This window comes from Canis lupus, chromosome 1, assembly GCF_011100685.1.
Source record: "Canis lupus familiaris isolate Mischka breed German Shepherd chromosome 1, alternate assembly UU_Cfam_GSD_1.0, whole genome shotgun sequence".
Taxonomy (NCBI): domain Eukaryota; kingdom Metazoa; phylum Chordata; class Mammalia; order Carnivora; family Canidae; genus Canis; species Canis lupus.
The window spans coordinates 36,132,314-36,157,997 of record NC_049222.1 but is presented as its reverse complement, the minus strand read 5'-3'; the positions used below and the strand labels follow the sequence as shown (position 1 = coordinate 36,157,997).

The 25,684-nt window shown below is 36.2% G+C and overlaps 1 protein-coding gene across 1 annotated transcript in view; it reads right to left on the bottom strand.

The window, feature by feature from the left end:
- UTRN (utrophin) overlaps positions 1–25,684 on the bottom strand; it is a 488,613-nt gene that overhangs the window by 300,182 nt on the left and 162,747 nt on the right. The window contains 11 exon segments of the mRNA NM_001012395.1: positions 922–1,092; positions 7,070–7,225; positions 8,922–9,095; positions 9,998–10,126; positions 10,584–10,745; positions 12,014–12,163; positions 13,774–13,908; positions 18,495–18,674; positions 20,505–20,675; positions 24,397–24,552; positions 25,218–25,328. Coding sequence (NP_001012395.1) covers positions 922–1,092; positions 7,070–7,225; positions 8,922–9,095; positions 9,998–10,126; positions 10,584–10,745; positions 12,014–12,163; positions 13,774–13,908; positions 18,495–18,674; positions 20,505–20,675; positions 24,397–24,552; positions 25,218–25,328 — 1,695 coding nt within the window.

Here is a 25,684-nt window from a genome sequence, read left to right as displayed (position 1 = left end):
ATCAGTGGGGTTTCTTCCTTTCCTTCCTTCATCCCTTTCTCCATCTCCTTGTCATGTCACATAGCCCATGGCATAATTATACTTCTCAGGAGCTATTGTAGTACCTCAGATCCTGATCTTCTTTCAACTGCTACCTCTACGAAGTGTTCAAATTTAAGAAATGGTTGTATCATTCATGATCTCAGAGCACCTGCTCTCCACTTTCCACAAGCAAAGTGGAGTGTTTAGATGTCAACACTGATACTTGTGGCTTTATATAAATTTCTGTCACAGTATTGATCATTTATATTCAGCACTTATCTCTAGTACATGCTCCTTTCTTAGGAAATAAATTTACGAAAAGAGAATGCCTTGGTTGAAAGAAAAAGTGCTTTGTGTTTAATTCTTTGTCCACCTTAAAAGAGAGAATTGGCAAATCTACTCTCTAATCTCTGTGATTTCAAAATAACTATGGAACTACAGAAAACTCTTGGACCTTTGCTTTTTTTTTTTTAATTCTGTTCCTATGCTCTTTATATCAGTTCATCTGCAATAGAATATTATTTACTGGCATAAAAGTTATTATAGAAGAATTAATGAATAAACTCAGTACACTACTTTGTGAAAAATGAATACTCAAAAAATGTCACCAGTTGTGAAGGTAATAATGATTAGAATGTTTTTAAGTATCACATAGGCACAATGCTTATAAAGCCCCTACTGATAATCCATGTGAGTTTAATGCTTTTGGAATCAATATAAAAATGTCTTCTTAAAATTGTTCTTTTAAAAGTCTTTTCTTTTTTCTTAAGACAGGGAAGTGGAAAAAAATCTTTAAAAAAAATGCTATATTTAACATGAAATGGAGATAAATGACATCCCGAACAAAATGCCACAAGAAACCCTAGCGTAATATTGGCAGGTAACCGAACCACAACTTACTTTAGCCCAGGAGATTTCTACATCCAAGTCTCCAAGCAAGCCTTCTGAAGTGGATTTCTGTACCAATTCAGTTTCAGTAACAGAAAGCCATTCAGAGAGAGAAGCAGTGTCTTTCTTCATTTTCCGGGCCAACTGTGATGCTCTTTCTAGGTCCTGTTTTCCCTCTGTCACCTAAAAAGGAGAAAGAGAGAGAAAGAAGAGAGAGAGGAAGGGAGAGAGAGGGAAAGGGCAAGGAAGAGGGAAATGAATACAAAAAGAATGAATCCAAATAATAACTAAGGATCCAAACTATCCATCCTTAACCCCCAAGACATATATAACCTTTACCTCTCCCACCTGGAATCACTCCACTCTTGTAATTCCACAAGGAGACAATATACTGTGTAGAGGTTAATTGTCAGGCAACCCTGGGTTTTCATCTTATCTCTTCCCACTTACTTTCTAACTGACCTTGGTGGAGGCACTGCCCTTGAAAGGTTGTTCTGTATTAAATGAGAAAGATACACACACAGAGGGCTTGGCCCAGTCCTTGTAACAAAGTTACAGAATCAGTAAATGGTATCTTTTATCATTTTGAACAGAAAATGCCTTACAATCCTCTCAACGAAGAATTCTGTTTAAAAAACACACACATATACCCTATATTTTAGAAAGTTGAGGGGGAATAGTATGGTTTTCATAATTAAGTTTAGCAATTAAGTACTTAATTTAAAATATAAGAGATGACTATGCAACATAGACCTTTATCATTTTGTTTTTGTGGTTGACAGAAAAGCAAAATGGACTGAACTAACATTTACCAGGCTCTTTACATAGCTCCCATATCATGCTGAAGAATCTGATACATGCCATGCAAACAAGCACCACAACGGCATCTATAATGGGCCCTCTCCTTCCTATTTGCAGGTCAGGGCAGTGAAGCTTACAGGGTCTAAAGCCATGAGCAGGGGGGCACACGACCACTGGATTGAGCCTGGTCTGACCCTTCATGTTACAGGATGGTATTCTCAAACAAAACTATCATTCATAATCTAAAGTTGAGATAACATTTTTAAGGGCACCAAAACACAATACATAAATAAAAATGTGTCCCTCTTTTCATGAGCATGTATGTAGAGACAATTCACATTACCTAAGTAGTAGAGTGATAAATAAGTCAGGTATGGGATGAAATTTTCTTAGATGATACAACGATTGAATTTTCTTAATAAGTAATGTGGAATTACATTTCTTTTTTCTGATCCCCTTGGTTCCATTTTACTCTTTGTTACCTCAAGGATGGATTTTTATTAAATTCCTTCTTAAAAGTGAAATATTTTTCTCTACAGAGTTTAATTAGAATTCATAACTTTAAATTAATAGCCCCTCAATGCAGACTTTAGGAGACAAATACATGAATTTTATTAAAAGATATTAGGTATTCAAGGGATCTTATTGGACTCTGACATGACTGGGAAGCTATACAATCATAAAATTTAATGCTACCAAAGATTTGTATTTACCAGGAAGAAAATAATTTACAGTTCCACTTATAACAATTCACTCTTCTCAGTCTAACCAATACATTATGAGCTATAGTGCATTCTGAATTAAGCAGTATCAACTTGGAAAGATTTTACCTAACCATTTATCCTTTCTTCTTCTTATGGAACTTCTTATGGAACCATTCTTTCTCAATAGGATCATCCCCATCAGCTATGAAACATACATAAGTCTCTTGCATTTAAAAAAAATGTTTTTTTTTCCTTCTTTGGCTCTATCTCTCCTAAGAACGTGCTCTCTCCCATCACCCCTTACCAACCTGAAAAGCATTTTCTTATTTTCCTCACACTTCTTACCTCCTCCTGCTCTGCTTTCTGCCCCTATCACTTCACAGAAATTATCTTTGCTAAGTTCAATAATAACTCCAAGGGCAAAGATCTAATTTGACATCTTTAAGTGGACATTATATGTAATGTACAATAATTCAAAACTAGGGCCTACACTCTTTCCCAAAACACCCTTTTCTCCTGGCTTCCCCAACCCAGCACTCTCCTGGTGTCTACTACTTCTTGCTACTGTTTCATATACATACATGTAGTTTCTATCGTGATTTTTCAAGGTGTACAATGTGATCATTTTACGTATATATACAGAGTGAAATGATTACCACGATCAAGTTAATCAATGCATCCATCTTCTCCCATAGTTACCTTTATTTTTTGGTGAAAACACTTAATATCTATTCTTTTAGTAGATTTCAAGTATATAATTATAGAAAACAGTATGGTGGTTCCTCAAAACATTAAAAATAAAACTATCATATGATCCAGTAATTCCACATTGGCATATATGTCCAAAGGAAACGAAATCAGTATTTAGAAAATATATTATATGCCCATGTTCATGGCAGCATTACACATAATAGCCAAGACATTGAAACAACTTAAATGTCCACTGATGAAAAAATAAATAAAATGTGGTACAGATATACTTTAGTTTCTTTTGCAAACACACCTTCTTCAAATGTCTTACTAAATGATCTAATTCCTCAAGACTTGCTCCAGACCCTTTTATTTTTCTTTTTTCTTAATTTACTTAAAAATTATTTTAATTAATTTTTCCAGTTTTATTGAGTTATAACACTGTATAAGTTTAAGGTGTATAGCACAATGACTTTACTCACATATATTACAAAATGAAAACCACAAAAACTTTAAACGTTTATCCATGATCTCATATAGATCCCCCCCAAAAAAACAAACAAACAAAAAATAAAATAAAATAGCTTCTTGTTTGTGATGAGAACTCATAGGATTTATCCTCTTCACAACTTCCATATGTACATATACAGCAGTATTAGCTTTAATCTGCATGTTGTACATTACATCTCTAGAGCTTATGCACCCTGTAACTACAAGTTGGTACTTTTTGATCACCTTCATCCAATTCCCAGGCCCACCAGTCCCCCTCCTCTGGTAACCACAAATCTGATCTCTTTTTTTATGAGTTTAGCTGTTGTTGTTTTTTAGATTTCACATAAGTGAGATCATACATTATTTGTCTTTCTCTGTCAGCTTATCTCACTTAGCACAATGCCTTCAAAGTTGGTCTATATTGTTGTAAATGGCAAGATTTCCTTCATTTCGTGGCTGAATTATATGACATTATATATACACCATATCTTCTATATCCATTCTTCTATCAATGGACACTTAGGTTGTTTCCATGCCTTGCAATTCTAACTAGCACTACTATGAACATGAGGGTGCAGATATTTCTTCAATGTAGTATTTTTGTTTCTTTCAGATATATACCCAGATGTGAAATTACTGGAGTGTAGTGTAGTTCTACTTTTAACCTTTTGAGGAACCTCCATACTGTTTTCCACAGCAGCTGCACCAATTTACAGTCCTACCAACAGTGCACATCCTTGCCAGCATTATCTCTTTCTGATACTACCCATCTAACAGGTGTGAGGTAGTATCTCACTGTGGTTTTGATTAGCATTTCCTTGATGATTAGTCATGCTTGAGTACCTTTCTATGTACCTGTTTGTCATTCAACTATCTTCTTTAGAAAATGTCTATTCGGATCCTCTGCCCATTTTTAATTGGATTATTTGATTTCTTGCTATTGAGTTGTATGACTTCTTCATATACTTTTTTATATTAACCCATTATCATATATATGATATGCAAATTTTTCCCCTTCTGTAGGTTGTCCTTCCATCTTGTTGATGGGTTTTTGTTTTTTGGTGTTTTGTTTTGTTTTGTTTTGTTTTGTTTGCTGTGCAGGAGCTCTTTAGTCTGATGTCATCCCACTCGTTTATTTTTTTATTTTGTGGCTTGTACAGGTTTCTCTTTTCTCATTATATCCTCTCCCAAGACAATCTCATCACCACTGAAAACTTTAATTACCATCTCTATGCAGATGACTCATAAATTTCCTAGCTTCAGCCCAGATATATTCTCCAGATTTGAATAACTTTGTGAGTACCTGACATATTCAATTCACTCTCACAAAGGCACTTAAAATGTGAACATGTCCAACTTATGACTTTTCCACATTTCTGCCTTTCTTTCCAGTGGCCCCTCCCAATGATGGCATCATGATCTTCCATGTAACCAAGCCAGAAACCCAAGGGTCATCTTTTATCTCCCTCCCTCCTGTACTCCCACATCCTAATCCATCACCAAGTCCTACTCACTTCACTTCTTAAATATGTCTAAGCCCATCTGCTCATGCCATCTCCACTGTTCCATTCTCGTTCATTTCATCTTCATTTCTCACTAAGAACACAATGACTTCCTAACTGCTCTCTTCACATCCAATGCTGCCTTTCTCCAATTCATCCTCCAAACTGCAGTGAGTGATCACTTTAAAAAGCAAATACATGAGCTTGTTATCTCACTGCTAAAATCCTGCAATAACTGCTCATTGCTCTTAAGATTAAAATCTTTATCACAAATCCTAAGATACTACTCTGCTCTTGGTCTCAGCCCTCTCTCCAACACCATGTTCCCCACACTTGCTCTCTCTGAATCAGCCACACAAATGTACCATGCTTGCCTCCTGCCACAGGACCCTTACACATGCTGTTCCATCAACCTCAAAGTCTCCTCCACTGCTTTCACCCAGGCCATTCCTACTCATCCTTCAGATCTCAGCTTATGCATCACTTCTTCAAGGAAGCTTTTATAACCCAGACTGGGCCAAATTCTCCATTACATATACTCTTAAAGCACCACATACATTCCTTCATAACACTTCAGACTGCTAATGTGACATTACTTTGTCTGGCTACTTGATTAGTGTTTTCTTCTTTCATTATCCTAAGTTCTACTAGACAAGGATAAATTACGTTTTTGCTCACCTCTTGATCTATACTGCCTATATGATTCCTGTCACACAGCACAGTCTCAATTGTGTTGAATGAGAAAATTAACACTAAAACCAGTCTCAGTTGGAGAGTTGATATTAAAACCAGCAACATCATTCCCATCTGTAATATGCCCAGTTGATGAATAACTATAATATTTGATAAATAACTTCAACTGTATAATACCAAAAAGAAGCTTGACACTATATGTTCCAGATATACAATGTATAAAAATAATATAACATGTATCAGATTGTCAGTTTTATCTTGCAAAAGTAAGAAAGTCAAAATTTTCCAGGAAATGTAGGCACTGTTCATTCTTACTGACCCAAAAATGATAACAAAATTTCAGCTAGGTTTCTCTGGGCTTATGCAGAAACTTAGGTAATGTTTAATAACCCAAGAAGGATCTAAAATATTATCTAACACATCACAATATTGCCAAGAAGGTTTTATTTAAACATGTTTATTGTTATTTTGTTTTCTTTTGCTCTGCTTTCCTGGTTTCAGGGTAGAGTACTCAGTAAGATAAGACATTAAATCTGCTGAATATAGTCATCCATAATAAATGGCCAAAAATCCCCCTGCAGATTCACTAAGGCACTAAGATGCACAAATTATATGTTTCTTAAAAGGCTTTTAGATCCTGCTAGATTACTGTAAACTTGCTGACGCTTACCATTTATTAGAGTCCCAATGTTTTAACATTTCTCAGTAGACTATTCCCATTTAAAAATCCAAGGACCAATAACTTGAGTTTATACAGAGGCTATTACTGGTAGAATTTTCTTAGAATAACTTAGGAAGTGTGACTAGCCATTGAAAATATAAAAATAAGGGCAGCCCAGGTGACTCAGCGGTTTAGCGCCACCTTCAGTCCAGGGCCTGATCCTGGAGACTGGGGATCAAGTCCGCATCGGGCTCCCTACATGGAGCCTTGCTTCTCCCTCTGCCTGTGTCTCTGCCTCTCTCTCTCTCTCTGTCTCTTTCTGTGTGTGTGTGTGTGTCTCTCATGAAAAATAAAATCTTTAAAATGTATATATGTGTGTGTGTGTGTGTGTGTGTGTGTATAAATGAGTCTGGATTAAATATCAAAAGTAAATTTCTCTACAATTATTCATCATTGTAATGTTAACATACAGATGTAAAGAAATACAATAAAAAAATACTGGGATAATTGAGAAGACTATTATCAGTGCCATAAAATTCAAACATGCATTCTTCTAGGAGCAAAATTTTAAAATACATAAATGAGAGAGACACAGCGAGCAGTGGAGTTGCCCTTACCTGGGCACCCAGGTCATTGTAGAGAATCTTCAGAGAAGTCAGCTGCTCATCCATCCCCTTTGGGTTGTCAGTTTGTTGCTTCTGGACAATATGCCTTCCTGTTTTGATTACAGTCTCCACTTCAAGCTTGACTTCACTCAAAGTTTTATAGAGTTTCTTTAAAAGAAAGCAAAACACATTTTATACACTGTGGTGAAAAGTTGTTAATTGGAATCACTTCGGAACACAGCTTATACAGATTGACAGCTACAAAGTAACTCTGGAGATCAAAGGGCTTTATCTTCCTCGGCTTGGGCTCAAAGGATAAATGAAATGAAATCAAGGTTGCATTATCTTTTTAAAGTCAGATAAAAAAAATAAACTAACAGGAATTATACTTGTTTAAAAAACCCTCAAACATGTATTTTCAAGGTTTATGAACATACTTAGTAATAAAAACATTTTTCCTACATAAAATCGCAAAATATTAAGACTAAAAATTGAATGTCTACCATTTTTTAAATTACATTTTTTAAAAACCATAAATGCTATTACTAGAAAAAAAAGCCAACACTGACTCTATTTCCAGCTGTTGAAATTTGGAGTATTAACATTTGCTTTTTCTTAGAATTCTCTGAAGTACCAAGTCTACCTCAATGAGAATGTATACTCCATATATCAAGATGTATGTAACTATAAGAAATTGGAGTTATGTAGGTCAAATTCAGAGCTATCCTCATCCTAGTTACCTTGAAACCAAAAAGCTTTTATCTGGGTAACTTCTCTTGTTCTGTCTACCATGATCTTGACCTGAAACATCTCCTGTGGCGTTGTCACATAATAATGAATCAGTGGACTAAGTTACACAAGGTCAAGGATAGTGCTTACTCTGCTGATCTCTGTGTCTCATTAAATCAATAAATACTTACATCTACACTCACACACACATACATGCACACAAATGCAAACATACACACTTTCACAAACACATATACTTATACAGCCACAAATTTACCCTGTTTATTCTTCTACCCATTCCAGCTTTCGAGTACACAAAACTTCAGTGTGTAACAAAGAGACTGCAATTTTGAAAAGCATAAAAAACTCTCCCCAGACTTTCATCTTAACAAGTATCATGTTAAGTTTCTTCATGATTCTCCTCAAAAAGAAGACTAATTGTAAGATTGTGTATACTTAGCCACATTATTTTTAAATTTCTACTCAACTGCACTATAATGTTCAAGCCTAAAATAGTAATAAGGCCTTATAAATAACTTCTTCTTTCACATCTTAGGTTTAAACTTGAATTTAAAATCTTACTTTCCTAGAGAATGACTTTTTTATGTTATAATATTCCTGACATTCATTCTAAGTATAATTTCTGTCATTTTTAGGCTTAAACTTTTTTTAAGTTAAAATTCAAAGTTTTACTTTCTTTAAGAATGATTTTCTTTTACACTATAATATTCCTGACATCTATTCTCAGTATGGTTCTTCTAGGTGACTCAAACTTATCCTTTAAAGCTTAACTTATTAGTCACATTCTGTCAAAATCTTCCCTAACTTCATACTGTGATTAAGATGTGTTACCCTTGTTTTTTAAATCATGTTATATGCATGTCTATTCCAGCTTCCTTATCTTGTTACATTGTAATAATTGATTTTATTCTCTCCTACCTGTCTCTCTTTATCTCTTCTAATGTCCTTGAAGGACAGGACCACACTTCTTATTTTTAGCCTCTTCTTCACCATCAAACTCTATTCTTAGCTCACCATAGACTAGTAATTATTAAAGCATGTATGTAAGCACTAGATGAAGCCATATTAGCTGCTGAAAAACCCACTGAACACATTAGCCACCCAATGGCCTCACCATACACTTGTCCAGATGGTTCTGTATGATGTCAGGATCCACGTCCTTCACGTCCAGAACATGAAGTTCTGCTTTCACACAATCCAACACACGTTTGCAATCAAGCATGCGCTGTTCAAAGTTAGCGGGCTTCTGGAAAAGCTGGAACTTTGTGGACACCTCTCGAAGTTTCCTCTGTTTCCAGAAATGAACAAAAGAAGCAATTCACATCAGAATGATAATCTCTCTCAGCAGATGATATTAGTACAATACACACCACTAAAAAGCTACAAGATAAAGCAGCAATAAAAACATTCCTTAAAGGGACACCTGGGTGCCTCAGTGGTTGAGCATCTGTCTTCAGCTCAGGGCGTGATCCCAGGGTCCCAGGATCTAATCCTGCATTGGGCTCCCTGCAGGGAGCCTGCTTCTGCTTCTGCCTATGTCTCTGCCTTTCTCTGTGTCTCTCATGAATACATAGATAAATTTTTTTAATTCCTTAAAGAAACAGAGGCTACCCAATCACCTGAGTGAACTACACAGCACAATGTCATGAATTACTTGACAGAGTATCAGTCTAAGACATAATAAAAAGCTAAACTGGCCTCGCTGAAATTAAAACTTCGCAAAATTTCTCACCTGTTTGAAAGATATAGCTTAGGAACCTAAAACTCAAAATGCCCTTCCAAGCAAGCTCAGAGTCAAAGTCAATCCTGCATCCACCATGAAACAACTAGGTGGTCTGCATCCCATGCTCTCAGGCTACCCCATGCACCAGTCACACCAGAACTGCCAGAGGCGCTGCATTAATGGAAATATCTATAGAAAGATAACTTCTAAATCTAGCTTGCTCTCTCTTCTCAATGCAATTATAAAATCAGATTCAATATTTTCCACCCATACAACAATTTGTTTCTGCTGCCTTGCCCAGGATGCAATGCACCTCCGATACATTATCTCCATCCCACTCTTTACATCATAAAGAAGAGCAAAAGCATACTAGTAATTGGCTTTTTCTCGTTTTTTTTTTTTTTCTTGTTTTTTTTTTTTACACCCAATGCATCAAAAAGTGAAAAGGAGCTGCTCTCCCTCTTCACCTGTAGCACATCCATCTGACTTCCTCCTCTGGCATTCCTGCTTTCTGGGGAAGTCGGAGGCTGGGAGCGTATGTTTCTTCTCAACTCCTCCAGAGTCAACTCGTGGGCAGAGATCTCTGCTTGGATTTTCTACAACAAAGAGATTAGAAAGGGGAGAACGTCTTCTTTATTAAAAGTTCCAGATAGTCACACAATACATGAGAATATGTTGACCAGTATACATTAGCATCTGTAACTGTAAACTTTTTAAGCTCTAAAAAGTTTAATAATAATACGGGCCACCTGTATTGCAGGACTACTATGTGAACATAAAATTAAGATCTTTGCGTTTGTCATTTCTAATGCTCACTGCTTATTTATAAAGAAGGAAATTTCCCAACTTCATAAATACTATTTTAACATTTGTCAGGTCTCACAGAGAAAGCAAAAGAACTCCAAAACCCATATGCTGCTCCACAAATGAGGTCAATCTTTCTCTCAATGACTCCGTTTGGAATGGCAAGAGGGGCCAGTTATCTTGTGGGTAAGGAAGCAATTAAATATGCTCTTTTTACAACTCAAAAGCCCTCAAAATCCATGGCAGTACCTGAGCTTCCTGTGGAACTTGGAAGGCATCTATTCTATCAGTCAAGTACGTTGTAAGCTGCTTGTCCAGCTCCCCTAAGCTCTCCTGCAAGACTTGAAGCATGTGGTCGGTTTCCCGTAGGACCTGGAGTTGCTTTTCCAAAGAAATCTGCTTGCTCTCTGCCTACACAGGGGAAAAATCAAATCATTAGCTGCTCAGCACAAATATAAAGAGCTGAATATAAGAAAACCCATATATTCTGGTCACCAAGAAAGAAACAGAATGTAAAAGCAGTATATTTGGCCTACACTGTAAATAAATAATAACTAGCAAAGATAACAGTGACAAGATTCTTCTAGTCTCTTATTTACCTTACAATGAATTACTAATTTTTACTTCTTTGTATATACAATGACAAAATATAAGAATGCCCTTGAGGGCGTTATGCTAAGAGAAATGAGTCAGAGAAGAGCAAACAGCATATCATCTCATTTATATGTGGAATCTAAAACAAACAAAAAGAAAACCAAGCTCACAGATACAAGAACAAATTGATAGTACTAAGAGAGTAGATCTTAAAAGTCCTCATTACAAGAAAAAAAAATTGTGACTATGTATGGTGAGGGATATTAGCTAAACCTACTGTGGTGATCATTTCACAATGTGTACAAATATCAAATCATTATGTTGTATACCTCAAAGTAATAAAATGTTGTATTTCAGTTATATCTCAATAAAAAAAGGAAACAGTAAAGTTTTCCCATATAACATTAAACAGAGACAATAAAAATGTCATTTATTACCAATTTAGACATTTTTAGGAGTCCACAATAAGCCTATCAATAACTATATAAAATATAACATAATTGCCCATCAGTAGAGTGAACATTTAAATCTCTTTTTTTCCCCACAGTTTCAAATTCTACAGATTGGCATATGTATTGAACCACTATGTGCTGCACTTTTGGGGTAAGTTTGATACTATTCATGACTTAAACATCAATCATTATTTAATATGTGTTTGAAAACATGTAATATCCATCCAACCCTCCTATGAAGAATAATCTCTGTTCTATACTTACTGATATGAACGTGCATGTTGTGATACATTCTGGATGTGTGTCTAAGAGACAATGACATTTTATAACAGCAACTTATATGAAATTCAGGTGGCCCTAATATTTACTAGGATAATATGAGTTATTATTCTTATATACAGCTACAATATCCTTAAAGGAAATTACATAGTTCTTAAGTAGAAACAATCTCAAAGATAGAGTTTTTTAATCATCAAACTTCTGCTTGCTCTGTAAGTGTTAAGTTTACTCTCCCCCCTCCCCCCCAGTATTTCAATGTCCTCAACACCCCAACTCGTCCCCTCGGTAAAAGTTCTTGAGGTCAGCTCTATAACGTGAGACCTATCAACACCCCTGGTATCCCCCAATTCTTACCAGGTGACTCAGTTCTTCGTATCGATTATTAAAAGCCTCCAGTTTCTCACTGATTATATCATCAAGAATCCCCCCATCAATCAGAGTCTGGCCAAGTTCTCGAATCTGGGTGCGATTATCTGCTGGATGTCGCAAAACAGATTCCAGAGACTAGACAAGGAAAGGGGAAAAATATGCATTTACTGAGGCAAACTGTATCAAGGATCCTAAAAATGTCTACTTTTTTTAAATAAGTAATTCCATTCTCTAGAAATCTACCTAAAGAACAGGATCAGAAATGAGGTAGATGATTAATTTACAAAAATATCCATCATAGTATTAATAAATACCTAAAATCGAAAACTCATTATGAATGAAGATGATACATGTTACTAGAATTTCATAAAAATAACTTTAGTAATTATTAATTATATTATATATTATATATAATATATATATTATAGAGAAATTTATGGTTTGATGCACAGCAAAAACACATACAAGCAAAATTATCTCAAATTTTTATTGACTATATCACTAAACACAGGTACTCATTTTTCTACAACATACACAGAATGTTAGGCACTGTTTTATATATACACTTTTTATATTCATAAATCTAATTAGCTAGATGGGATAAATACTATTTCCATATTACAGATGGGAAAACTGAAGCTCACAGAGAATAAATACAAAAATACACAGTAAAAAGAAGATCTACAATTCCAACTTTATGACTCTAAAGGCTTTTTTCCATTACTATAATGTACTGCCTTCCAGTATGGATAGAAAATAATAATAATAATAATAATAATAATAATAATAATAATGAAAAAATATACCAAAATGTTTAAAAGTGTTTTACTTGCTTTTTACTTCTATTTTTCATATTTCTAGAAAGCACATATTTTAGTTCTCATATTAGAAAAATACGTTTTAAAGTAAGCGTTTCATACTTTTACGTATTCTCTCAACTTCTCTATCTTACTTTAGAAGCGACATCTTTTCTCTTAGTGTCTGGCTCTTAGACTTCAGTTATCACATTGGACTCGTTTCTGACCTTCAGTCCAGTGATCCACTCAGTCACCACACTGTGTCCTTTCTATTTTAAAAGCAAATGTACCCTCTTCCTCCTCTTTTATTTTAAGCAAATCTACTCTCTTCACATTTTAATCCATTTAAGAAACAAGTATTAAGTTAATCGTGTGCCACATGCTGTGCTGGTAACTTGGAAACAATGAGATAGCAGGTCCATTTCTTAGCCTCGTGGAGCTCAAGCCCAGACCTGGACACAAGCTCCTAGGACAGAATCCTGGGCGTCAAATACTAACCACTCTAACCTGTCCCCATCTCTTCACATCGAAAGATAACAGAGCAAGAGCTATTGTAAACACAGCAGTTGCCATGAACAAGCAAAAATAACTTTATGAAGAAACAAGAGAGCAATTAAACTAAATAACAGAAGGCAGAGTTTTATCTGGGGAATGGTAAAAACAAGTTGGAAAACCACTAGAGTGCCTCACTAAGTGTACTAATGTCTAAAATGTACTAATTATCAAACAGCTAACCCAACCCACAAGGCTGATTATTTAGATTATTAGTGGGTCACCAATAATCTAAACATACATGACTGTATAAATACTTCAGGCAACGGAAGTTACGCTGAAAACTATGGAGAAAGCAAATGCGTTTGTCAACATCAAGCACCGTGTTCCTCATTGAATTACTCATTTGGCCTCACTGCAATGAAAAGAATCGCCACCCGCAACACAGATGCCCACCTCCAGGGCTTCATTGACAGCATCTGCCTTCTCAGGCAGGGCCTCAGTGCTCTTCATTCGCTCCTCCAAAGTGTTGAGCCAGGTGGTCTCAAGATCCAAATAGTGAAGCAGTTCAATCCAGCAAGACCATACTTCCTAAAGTGAGAAGAAGAAAGCTCTATTATATAAGAAGTCATTTCAGATGCAATGCAGCTCCAGTACTACACAGTCTCCCTAATCAATAACAATTTCATTCAAAGTATATTTGAAATTTTACAAACTGATGATGGTGGAATTTCAAATAAGTGGAAAAAACAAGGGGTGCCTGGGTGGCTCAGACAATTAAGTGTCTGCCTTCAGCTCAGGTCATGATTCCAGGATCCTGGGATCCAGCCCCACGCGGGCTCTTCTCCTCAGCAGGAGTCTGCTTCTCCCTCTCCTCCTGACTTGTGCTCTCTGTTGCGCTTTCTGTCTCCCTCACACAAATAAATAAATAAAATCCTTTTTTTTTTAAGTGACAAAAGTAAGAATCTTCAACAAATCAAATTAGACCAGTTGGTGGGGGATCAGGGGACAAAGAAAAACAAGTTGCCCCTCTCTGTACACTAAACTCCAAGGATCTGTTGAAATGCTGAAAACAAAACTATATATTTAGTAGAAAAAAAACAAGAGGGAAAACTATTAGTTTTTTTTAATAGAAACATAAAATGTACTCAATACTGCAACACTTTTTAATAATTATATAGGAAATTAGAATTCCCTGGCGTCTACCCTATTCCAACTGAGAGCTTACCAATATAACAATTTGCTGTATACTCTCTCCAATTTTTTCCTAAATTCCTATGAATGTGTCTATATATGAAGAGAATCACAATCAACCAAATGGAGTTAGACCACGCTCACTCTATTAGTCCCAATCATTTATCTCCTATTCCTAAGAGGAGTTCTGTGGGAAGAGGGATAAATTTATACTGCACTTTCTAGAAGCAAAATTATGAGAGAGGCTGCCCCTTCCCATACAGGATGAGCTTATGTGATTGATAAATTTAGGAGAAAGAGTTCAGCACAGAGCCTTTTTCAGATCCATTTACTAAGAGAAGGCATATTCCAGGACTTCATAGGGAGTGTGTTTACCAGGTCAGGGGGCAGCAAATTTTTCTATAAAAGGCGAGACAGTAAATCTTTTAGGTTTCAGAGGCCATGTTCAGCCTCTGTCCCAGATTCTTTTTTGTTTATTGTGTATGTGTTTTGGTGTTTGAACCACCTTTTTAAAAAATATACAAACCACTTTTAGTTCACAAGTCATACAGAAACAGGCCATGAAGTGTATTTAATCATTGCTATAACCTGCCAATCCAGCTAAGACTTAACAGGGGAAAAGAGGTGTCTAGTCCTCCAAGTTTCTACAGACAGAAAGCAGACCAAGATCTACTCAGCTGCCAGCAGAACCTTATTTCCTACAGAGAAAAAAAGGATGGTTTCCAGAGAGGCACTCCCAAGAAACAAACTGGTCCCTAATCACACTACAGCCCTACCTCTGGAGTAGGACACTGACCCCACACATGCACCTAGCTGGATTCCAGAATTACTATTATTAGATTTCAGAGTCACCATTACCAGTGATTGTTATTTGCCTTCTATTCTGCCAGCTTTTTTGAATGGAAGTGTCCACTGAGGTTTTCTTGTGCCCATCCCGCTACGGTATGTTGGGTCTATAAGGTGCAGCTAACCTATCTTTTTTATGTCAGGGTCACCAGATCCAGAGGCACTTCTCCCACACACCTGCACCTGAAGAAACTGCTTCAAGAAGCTACTTGCATCTGAACTTGATGCAGATCACAATACACTGGATTTTGAGCTTGATGCTGTACTGGATATGACCTTGGGCGTGCCTGGGAGAGCCTAAGTGCATTTTGCATGAGGGAACAACGTAACTGATTTATGGTCAGAGAGCAAAATATGGCAGACCAATAATAACCACAACACATTTTTGCCATTACTCCCATTAAGTGGCAAAATTGTTTTCTCCTCCCCTAGGATGTGGGCTGGCCTTGCAACCTGCTTAGAACAAAAGAATACTACAGAGGTGATGCTCTACCAAACTGTAGACCTAGCCTCTAAGGGGGCTGGCAGCCTCTGCTCTTTCCCTCCTAAAATCCAGCTGCCCTGCTGCAGAGAAGCCATAAAACAGAGAGCCTGTATGGACAAAGACCTGCGGCAGGAGAGGCCATCGTGAATGCCCCAGCTGAACGCCCAGACAAATGCAGCTACCTGGGGATCCCTGGGTGGTGCAGTGGTTTGGCGCCTGCCTTTGGCCCAGGGCACGATCCTGGAGACCCGGGATTGAATCCTACGTCGGGCTCCCGGTGCATGGAGCCTGCTTCTCCCTCTGCCTATGTCTCTGCCTCTCTCTCTCTCTATCATAAATAAATTAATTAATTAAAAAAAAAAAGAATGCAGCTACCTGTGTGAGCTGTCCTATACCATATGGAGCAAAAGAGTCACTCAGCTGAGCCAAATCAGCCCACAGCATCATAAGAAATAATAAACGGCTATTTTTGTAAGCCACTATGTATGTTTCGGTGAGGTTTGCGTATTAGCAATTGGTATTACAATTGATAAACTGAAATATAAGTGCATATATTAAGTATATAAAAACATGGATGGGAAGAATATATACCAACTCTTGGATAATGATTACTTCGAGAAAGGGACTGAGAAAGATGGTATGAGATGGAAAAGGAGGAAACAGCCTGTAATGCTAATTTGTTTTATTTTGAAAACAAGATCTGGAAAAATAGGGCAAGATGTTAAGCTGTATCTGAAGGATACTTACACAGATGATACGTAGGTTATACAGACTATGTAGGTGATAGTAGTGCTATCTGTACTTTCCTAGAAGTTTGAAATATTTCATGATGTAAAAAAACATTTTTAAGGAATCCAAAAATAATCAAGGTAATAAATAAAGTTGGACACTGCCAAAAAAAAAAAAAAAAGCATTCTTACTCTAATTTAGGAATTTGGGCTATTTCTGCCCAAGATTCCTTAGTCATCTTGGACATCATTTAAGAGCATTTCAGTTTTTAAACTTCTTTTTTCATCTTTTCATTTCCCCCTTTAAAGATATCAAAGCTTCATCTCTCTTCTCTCTTATCATTTTTTATTGGCATTTTTCCTTTTCTCTCAAAGTAATTCTGCCAAATTAATTCCAAGGTAATTCTCAAAGCAATTCCAAATTTTCAACATGCATATTTTATTTCTCATCCTCAAATTTTCACCTCTGGGTCACAAACACAACTTGAAGAAATGACACAGAATACATACTGGTCTTTTATTAGCTTATGGCAACTTGGGGACTTTGTTCATTATTTACACATATTATGAGTCATTATTTTGGCTATAGATACATAGGAAAACAAAAATATGGGTAAAAAAACTACAGTAAAATTCAAGTCTAAGATCATTCACTAGGTCTCAAGATTAGGCATACATAATATTACATATTATGTTTACAGAATTTTAAATTTTAAATTCTCAATTGAGTAACCTCAGGTATTTTATGTTAGACAATACAGCTAACTTTTGAACAACAACACAGGTTTGAACTGTGTGGATACATCTATACATGGATTTTTTTTACAGTACAGTACTAGAAGTGTATTTTCTCTTTCTTATAATCTTCTTAACATTTTCTTACCTTACATTATTACTATTGTAATAATACAGTATGATACAAGAAACATGCGTGTTAATCGACCACTGATGTTATCAATAAGCTTCTGGTCAACAGTAGGCTGTTAGTAGTTAAGTTTTAGGGGAGTCAAAAGTTATAAACAGATTTTCGACTGGGTGACATTAGACATTAGGTGTGGTCAGTGCTCCTACCCGCCTTCCCACCCATATTGTTCAAAGATCAGCCGTATGTTAACATTAAGGAATGAGGTTTTTTTGACTTACAGCTTTCTCATTAACCAGTCTGAATTATACATACTTATCTTAGCACAAAATAGATTCAGAACAAGCAAGTATTGAATGAATTTAAATATCACAGCTGTGATTGTTTACTATTTTAGGATTTACCACAATACATTCATTTTAGGCTGAACTGAATTTCAATTATATTGTTTATAAACTGAAATGCTTCTTAAATCTTTTCAGTAGGATGCAACAAAAGTCACAACAATGTCAAAACAAGCAAGTAAAAATTTAATTAAAAAAAAAAAAAAAACTCCTAGAATCACATCTACATCTTCAACCAACAGCCTAGGAGAGAGAAAATGGTCCAGGAAAATACCAACACATGCAAGTTGTTCTTTCTTCTGTCAGGTGATTCTCTAACTTCAGACACCAATCATAATAAAAGAACCTCAATTCACCTCCATGTACTAACCAGGCAAAACAAAACGAAGGAGAGGCTCACATTACATTGTTCTAGTATTTTAGAATTGGAACGGATCCTACAGATCATCTGAAATATGAAAATCTTGACGTCGCATATAAAAAAAGTAAATTCTAAAGATACAAAACAGCTGTCCCAAGAACCTTCTACTAATTGAAGGCGGATCTTGGTTTCCAATTTTTTTATCCCAGTTTCTTTTTATACACCTGTTATCCAAGAACGACTTTTCCCTTATGATCTCATCCCAGAAAAGAAAAATCGAGTTTTTTCCAAGATATGGAAATGATCAATACTTTACAGAGTTGGGTCTCAGAAATATGTCACTAATAAAATAACATACCTCTAGCGTGTGGCACTTTCCTCGAATTCTGTTACACAGAAGTTGGTAATTCTCCAGCACAACATTCAGCTCAGACGTCAATTCCTGGCCACCAGAGGGCGCTTTTGCAGCTAGTAACATGATGTTGTCTTTGAGAATCTTCACTCTCACCTCCTTCTGCAACACGTCCTCTTTTGCCCTCTGTTCCAAGAAAGGATGAACTTGAAAACTGTCTCCCTTTCTCAGTAACCAATGTCTTTCTTTTTTTAAAAAGATAATTAAACCAAAATTAAAATGCCAACAAGATTCTAACTACCGAAATGGGACAGTGTTTAGATAATCACTACAGAGAGTACCTTTCAAATAAGAATGCTAACCATAACGTTTACATTTAATAACAAGCAATGTGAACACCTAAGTCACCCCTCCGTAACGGACATGAAGTATTTTCAAAATCTAGGCTCATGATAAGAATATAAGTGAGGTAATTTTAATTAAACAGGAGAGGTCTAAGCATATTAAACTTTAATAAATTCTCACAAAAACTGAGATGGAGTAGAGGTGTCATTTAAAAGTAATTTAAGTAATTTAAACATATCTTTTTTCTCCTGGAACATGGGTGTAGCTATGGTTCTGATAACTAATAGCATTTCTAAGATGATGAAGTTATACTAGGAAAATCTAATCTAGAAATAGCCTCTTTCTTGACTCTCCCTCTGTACTAGGCATGAAGTCTCATTTTCAGGAAAATCAGTCCAAAACAGTTTTTCCCTTTTACTTTCAGCTTTCTTCACTACTTAATGGTTTTAAATTTCCCCTGGTTGTGGTATAGTAATTAAGTAGAGTGGTTTTTAAAATCATAATGGTTTGGAAGAATAAAAACAAATAAATAGAATGTTGCCCAATCAAGGTTTTTAAACTTAATTCTCCAAGCTCTCATCCCTAGTGACTTTAAGAAACCACAAAACTACAATGTCAATAATATAAGGGAAAAGAATAAATTAAATAAGATGGTTTTTAACATGGTAGGCTACCTTTAAAATACCTCATATTGAATATTTTAAAAGCTTTTCAAAAAACTACCCTAAAAAAAGATGTTTCAGTGAAAACACTACATACAAGTACAGTAAAAGTCCCCTAATCATATTTACTTGATTCATATTCAATAATGCGTTGATGAAATAATAATCCTTTTGTTAAATTGCTACACAGAGATTTTTGCTTTAATTATACTTTTAGGCAAGTTAAATTCAACATAAAACAGTCAATGTAAAAAAAAAAAACAGTCAATGTGTGGCTTAATCTTATTTTTTTAAGAAAGAGCCTTTAAAACACTATCTCCTTTGGCATGAACACTGAAGGACACTTGAAGCAATGTCAGAAATTTGGGAATGATGCCCAGTTCTTTCACTATACAAAAAAAGAAAGCATTCAAGACTACTGACACAAGGATATAAGTTTATAGGAAATCCATCCTGTGGATCCAATTCCTATTAAATCCCTTGACAATGTCCCTACTGCTACTCTTACCTGCTCTAAAAAAATTTTGATATTCATGGGTTTCCCATGAATTAACAGAAGAATACATTTGATTAAATGAAGACAAATCATAACTGAACTGGGATGTTGCCCTTGTTCCTAACAAAAGACAACTCTTCTTTAAAAATTCTGGAAACAGCGCTGATGGTTGCAAAACACTGAATATAAATGATAAAACTAAATTTTTGAGTCATTCTCTATGGCTCTCTGAGGTTCGAATGGAAGAGATGGTCTCAGGGGCCTTCATAGATTCAAGTCATGGGCCAAACTGAACAAGTGGAGTCTCGGCTTCCTTTTCCTCCTATGATCATAATACCTATCTTTCCATATTTTTTCCAATTTGAAATCCAACTACGAAAGATTATATGTACATATTGTGCTTTACAGAAGATAGATTGGTTCAATTACTCACTCATTCATTCATTCATTCATTCATTCATATTTAAGGGAGAAAGGGAGCTATAAAGCCTATTGACACTGGCCCAGACTCACCTTCATTTCTTCTACTGCGCTCTCTAGTTCTTCTGGTGACTTGTACTCAAAATCCCTCTCCAGATATTCCTCCTCTGCCTGGGTCATCCACTCCTGCATCTCTGCCAAGTCTTTCTTCAGGTTCACTGCTTTTTCCTGACTTTCAGACAACCTATTTTTTTGAATAGCAATCTGGAAAGGAAAAGCCATTCACTCGAATAGGCAAATGCTAAAACATGAAATGTCAAGTTCTAGTTTCTAATATCTAAGGACATGGTGATAACTTTCCACAAAGAGTCTTGTTTAAGAGTCTTGTTTCAGATAAAATCCTTTATACATTTTGTGCTGATGATGTGGAATATAAGCAACAATGAAAACAATAATTATAACTGGGATTCTGTACCACATTTCAGATATTTATCTAATCTGGAAATATCTACTATAATTTTTAAATGCATTAACTTTTGATAGAGTAATCTCAAAGGAAGGAATCTAATCTATAGCAAAAAAAAAGCAGATATTTTAAGGAAATTTACTTTAACATTGTTTATAGTAAAAAAAAAAAAACCTGGAAGCAACTGAAATGCCCATTTTCTCCCATAAAACACTGCTGTACAAAATTTTAGGTTTTTATAATCTACTATACTTCTGTACTGCATGCACACAGATGCAAAAAAGTTACATTAGAAAAAGGTTTTGTCTGATTCTCCCTCCAACCACAAATGGACTTCTACTGTGAGAGTAGATACCATCCCACAGAGATCACCCAGTGCTGGCTTCATTATTCACTATTCCTCCCACTCAAATTGAGTCTCAGAGTTGTGGTCACCATGCCAGGGCTTGCTTGGCTGCAAAGCTGATAGTAACCAAAAGCCAGCACAGGAATAGGACGGCTCTCCTGAGAGAAAGGGTGAATCCTTAGAGGCTTTCTTGTTCCCACTCTCCAAACAGGATCACAGACATAAAAATAGAAAGAGACCAAAAAGAAGCTGCACGGTGCCCCAGAAGCCTCCTGCCAGCAGTCTCTGCAGCCGTGGTTCCCAAGTCCTGCTCATCAGCACTTTAAGTGGAGTGGCTGTTCTTAAATATATATATAAATACAGATCCCTTGGGTTCCACCTCCAGAATACTCTCCTCACTAGTAGTTTCTGGACACTAGTCAATTATATAATTCTCATAGATCCAGAAACAAATAAAGACACTGTAATGAACTCAAAAAAAGCAGGGGGGGGGGAGACTCAAAAACCATAATTAATTATCCTGAGATTATATACCTCATATTTTTTCACATTAAAATGTTCCATGTTTCATGATATCATGGATATGACATATGAGATTAGATTGTCTTATTTGGTGATTGACTTTATATGTCTATCCTTTCTTAGCAAAATAAAAATTTGACAGCATTATATTTGTCCAAAACTTCTTCAACCTTTATATTCCTCAACGGAACACAACAGCTGGAACTGCTTTTAGATAATTGCTCACACAACACATGGTTTCCTTCTTGCTGAGGACACTTAAAATTTTCCCATATATTTACTCTCATACAATGAATTAATGGTAATTCATAATTATGTCTATGTTGTCATATCTGTATGTATGTATATATGTAGATAGATACATAGATCTAAATATCCATGTCTTTTTTTTAAGATTTATTTATTCATGAGAGACACAGAGAGAGAAAGAGAGGCAGAGACACAGGCAGAGGGAGAAGCAGGACCCATGCAGGGAGTCCCACGTGGGACTCGAATCCGGGGTCTCCAGGATCACACCCTGGGCTGAAGGTGGCGCTAAACAGCTGAGCCACCCAGGCTGCCTTAAATATCCATGTTTGTATGTATGTATGTACCTACCTATCTGTCACTTTCTTTGCTCCTTGCTGATACTTCCAAACCATTTTCCTTATTTACTTTCCCCAAAATATCAATAAACTCATGCACAAACCATCAGATTATAGCACACTTAGAGAAATCAGAATTTGGCCAGAATAGACGATATTATAAAATTATTTTCTTAAATGTGGCAATGGTATTGTAGTAGACAGAAGACTGTCTTTATTCATGACATAAGTACTTAGTATTTAATATTCATGATAAAGTATTTAGGGATGAAGCATAATGATAGTTTCAAATTCCTGTCAAAAGTACATCTAGGAAAAACGCGAGTGCGTGCGCGCATTTGTATGTGTGTGTGAAGAGAGTGAAGGAGAGAGAGAAAGCAAATGTGGTATAACATTAACAACTGGCAAACTAAGGAATGGGTATATGGCTGCTCCCTCTACCATTATTTCAAACTTCTTTTAAGTTTGAACATATTCAAAATATGAAATTTGGAGGAAAACAATGAAAACAAAATATTCAAGAATGCAAATATAAATTCTTCCTACATAAACATTAACCACAAAATATTGCACGAAGAGATGTAGACCATCTAAGGGCTGTCTGTGGAACATTCCTGTATTTCACCCTCTCCTCCCATTCTCCCCTTTCCTCACTCATGTCAGCTTTGTGTAACCTCACTAAGCGAAGCAGAGCAATCAGAAGAGAGCTACACCACATTCCTACTATATACTTAGTTGTCTTCTTGCCATTACTTTGGAGAAACTATCCAACAGCAATTCTTTCACTGAGAGAGTGGACCTCATCACTCTCACATAGGGCAGACTTCCCTCTAGAAACTATCTTCTCTCAAACTCTTCTGCGTCATTATTTTCTCCTTTTAAGTGAGGTCCTTCTCTTTGGCATACAAATAACCTGTAATATCTCTTATTTCTAAAAATTACAAAAACACCTCTTTGGGTCCCCAGGTCCCCACACCCACCCCATTTCTCTGCTCCCTTGAATAGAGAAATTCCTCAAAGTTATTATACTTGTTGCCCCAGGTGTTCACTTCCCATTCTCTTCTCAAGACTCTCCAATGTGACTTTCTTCCCCCCATGCCACTGGAACTACTTTTCTCAAGGTCATTTAAAGCCTCCATCTTGTCAGATCTAAAGCCTGACTTTCAGTTCTCCCTGGCCTCAGCAATCCTCAAGATGGGCACCAGTGAGAGCTTTCTCCACCTGGCCCTGGGGTCTCACAGCCTCCTGGCATTTCTCTACTGGCTGACTCTAACTTCTCAACATCTTTGGACTTACCCTTTCCTCTTTTCAGCAGTCAGTCCTGAAGAGCCCCATCTGCAGGCCTCATAATCTCACTTAACTCTTCCAGTATGGAAATCACTGTTCCACCTGCTCTCACACAAAAGTTTCCCCTCCTTGAGTCTCCACCATTTCAGCAAATAGTACAACTCAAGTGGAAACTCTGAGCAAACCCTCAGCTGTCCTGGACTATTCATTCCCTTTCCAAGATCACATGTCCAATCCATTACAAGACTCCTATCTCTATTTTCAAAATAGTCCAAACCTAACATTCCTCATCACCTCCACTACTATCTCTCTAGTCTAAAGGACCAAGACAGCAATAACCTCTTAAATAAGTCTGTTTTCATTCTGGCTTTCCTAGAGCAAATTACTCATATGATAATGTCAATTCCTTGCTCAAAACCCTCTGCTTTGTGTGAATAAAATTTTGTTTCAAAGGCTATATACAATTTATCCCACCTACATTCTGACCTCAGACCTTACCCACCTGCTAATTGCTCTCTTCATTCTATTCCAGCTTCACTGCCTTTCTAGTTCTTTGTTGAACATGTCAAGCTCATTTGCCCCAAGGAGCCAAATTGGACAATTAGTACCCTCCCTTAATTAAAAGAAAAATCCATTTTTTGCCCCAACCTGGCATCCATGCTATAGTTATTCTAGGCCACTGTTTTTCAAACTGGATGGGCTATAAAATCAATTCAATCACTGAAGAGAAGGTACAATCTGCCTCTTAAAAACCACAGATAGCAAAGTTGAAAAACTTACCTCCTTGCTAAATTTCTCCAATTGGGTTTGGTAGTCAACTAGTTTTGTCTGCATCCAAGTTTTGATTCCAGCAACTGGATAGCTTCGAAGGTTAGTCTCTATTTCTTTCATGTCTTTCAGAGATGATTCCACTGTTTCTATTTCATTAACAAAGCCCTGAAATATAAAACAAGCCCATGTTGAGTTCATTCCTATATAAGTGGGTACCATAATTTTAATTTGTCTCTGCTTGCATCCCTGAAAATATTATAAAAACAGAATGCTTGGGAGTCAGGACCTTTAACTACTTAAGAAATAGTGTGCCCTGAGAAATTCATTTCACCTGGGTGCTTCATATAGCCATCTGCCAAATCAGATTGGAAATAGTTGACTCTCAGCAGGGAATAGTACTCCCAATTAATTTAGAGAAGCCTAATGATTTAACCAAATATAAATTGCATGCAGTATTATCAGCAATTTTACTCATTAAATATGTTTTTCTTTAAGTCTCACTGTATGGCATAGTAAGAGCAATATACAATTGGTAATATGACATTAAAATTATCATTGGAAAATGAAATAGCAGCTCCTAATGAATTAAAATTGCTCTTGTTCTCTCCATGCAAAATTCTATAACCCTAGCCAAAAATGAAAATGTGAATAACCAGTCATTCTTTTAATAACTATAAAGTCCAAAAAAAGGGTTTATGATGAGAGATATTTTATCTCGGTTTATTGTCATGTCATATTCTTGCAATTTTAATAATAGCAAATAACAAAGAAGAAGAAGAAGAAGGAAATGTTATTTATTACAGCAGCGTCCCTAAATCAGCAGAACTCACACAACACTGGTCAAGTTGACTTTGTAGCCCTTCAGCGTCTCGTTGGACAGCCTGCTCTTTCATGAAGTCTTTCACACCATCCATCCACTTCTCAATGACTTTTGAATCAGCCTAAGTAGAACACAATAAGAGAGGGGGAAATTACTCAGTGACACTCAACCTACTGCATCTCAAGATCTATTCCTACTGAAAGAAAGGCAACGTTTCACAACCTTGATAGCATCATTTTCATTTATTGTATTTCTTTTTTAAAAATCTTACAAATTTGAAAGTAAAAAATCTTCCAAATTTGATTTTCTTGATGACTGACTCAAATCCTCAAGAGATGACAGTCGGGTGATGATTCTCAAAGTTTCAAAATGCTCTACAGTGAACCAAGCTACTTTGCTTAAACGCAAGCAATATCAATGATTAAAAATTCAAATTACAGGAAATGCTTTTCTAGATGTAACCAGCTACAAACCAGC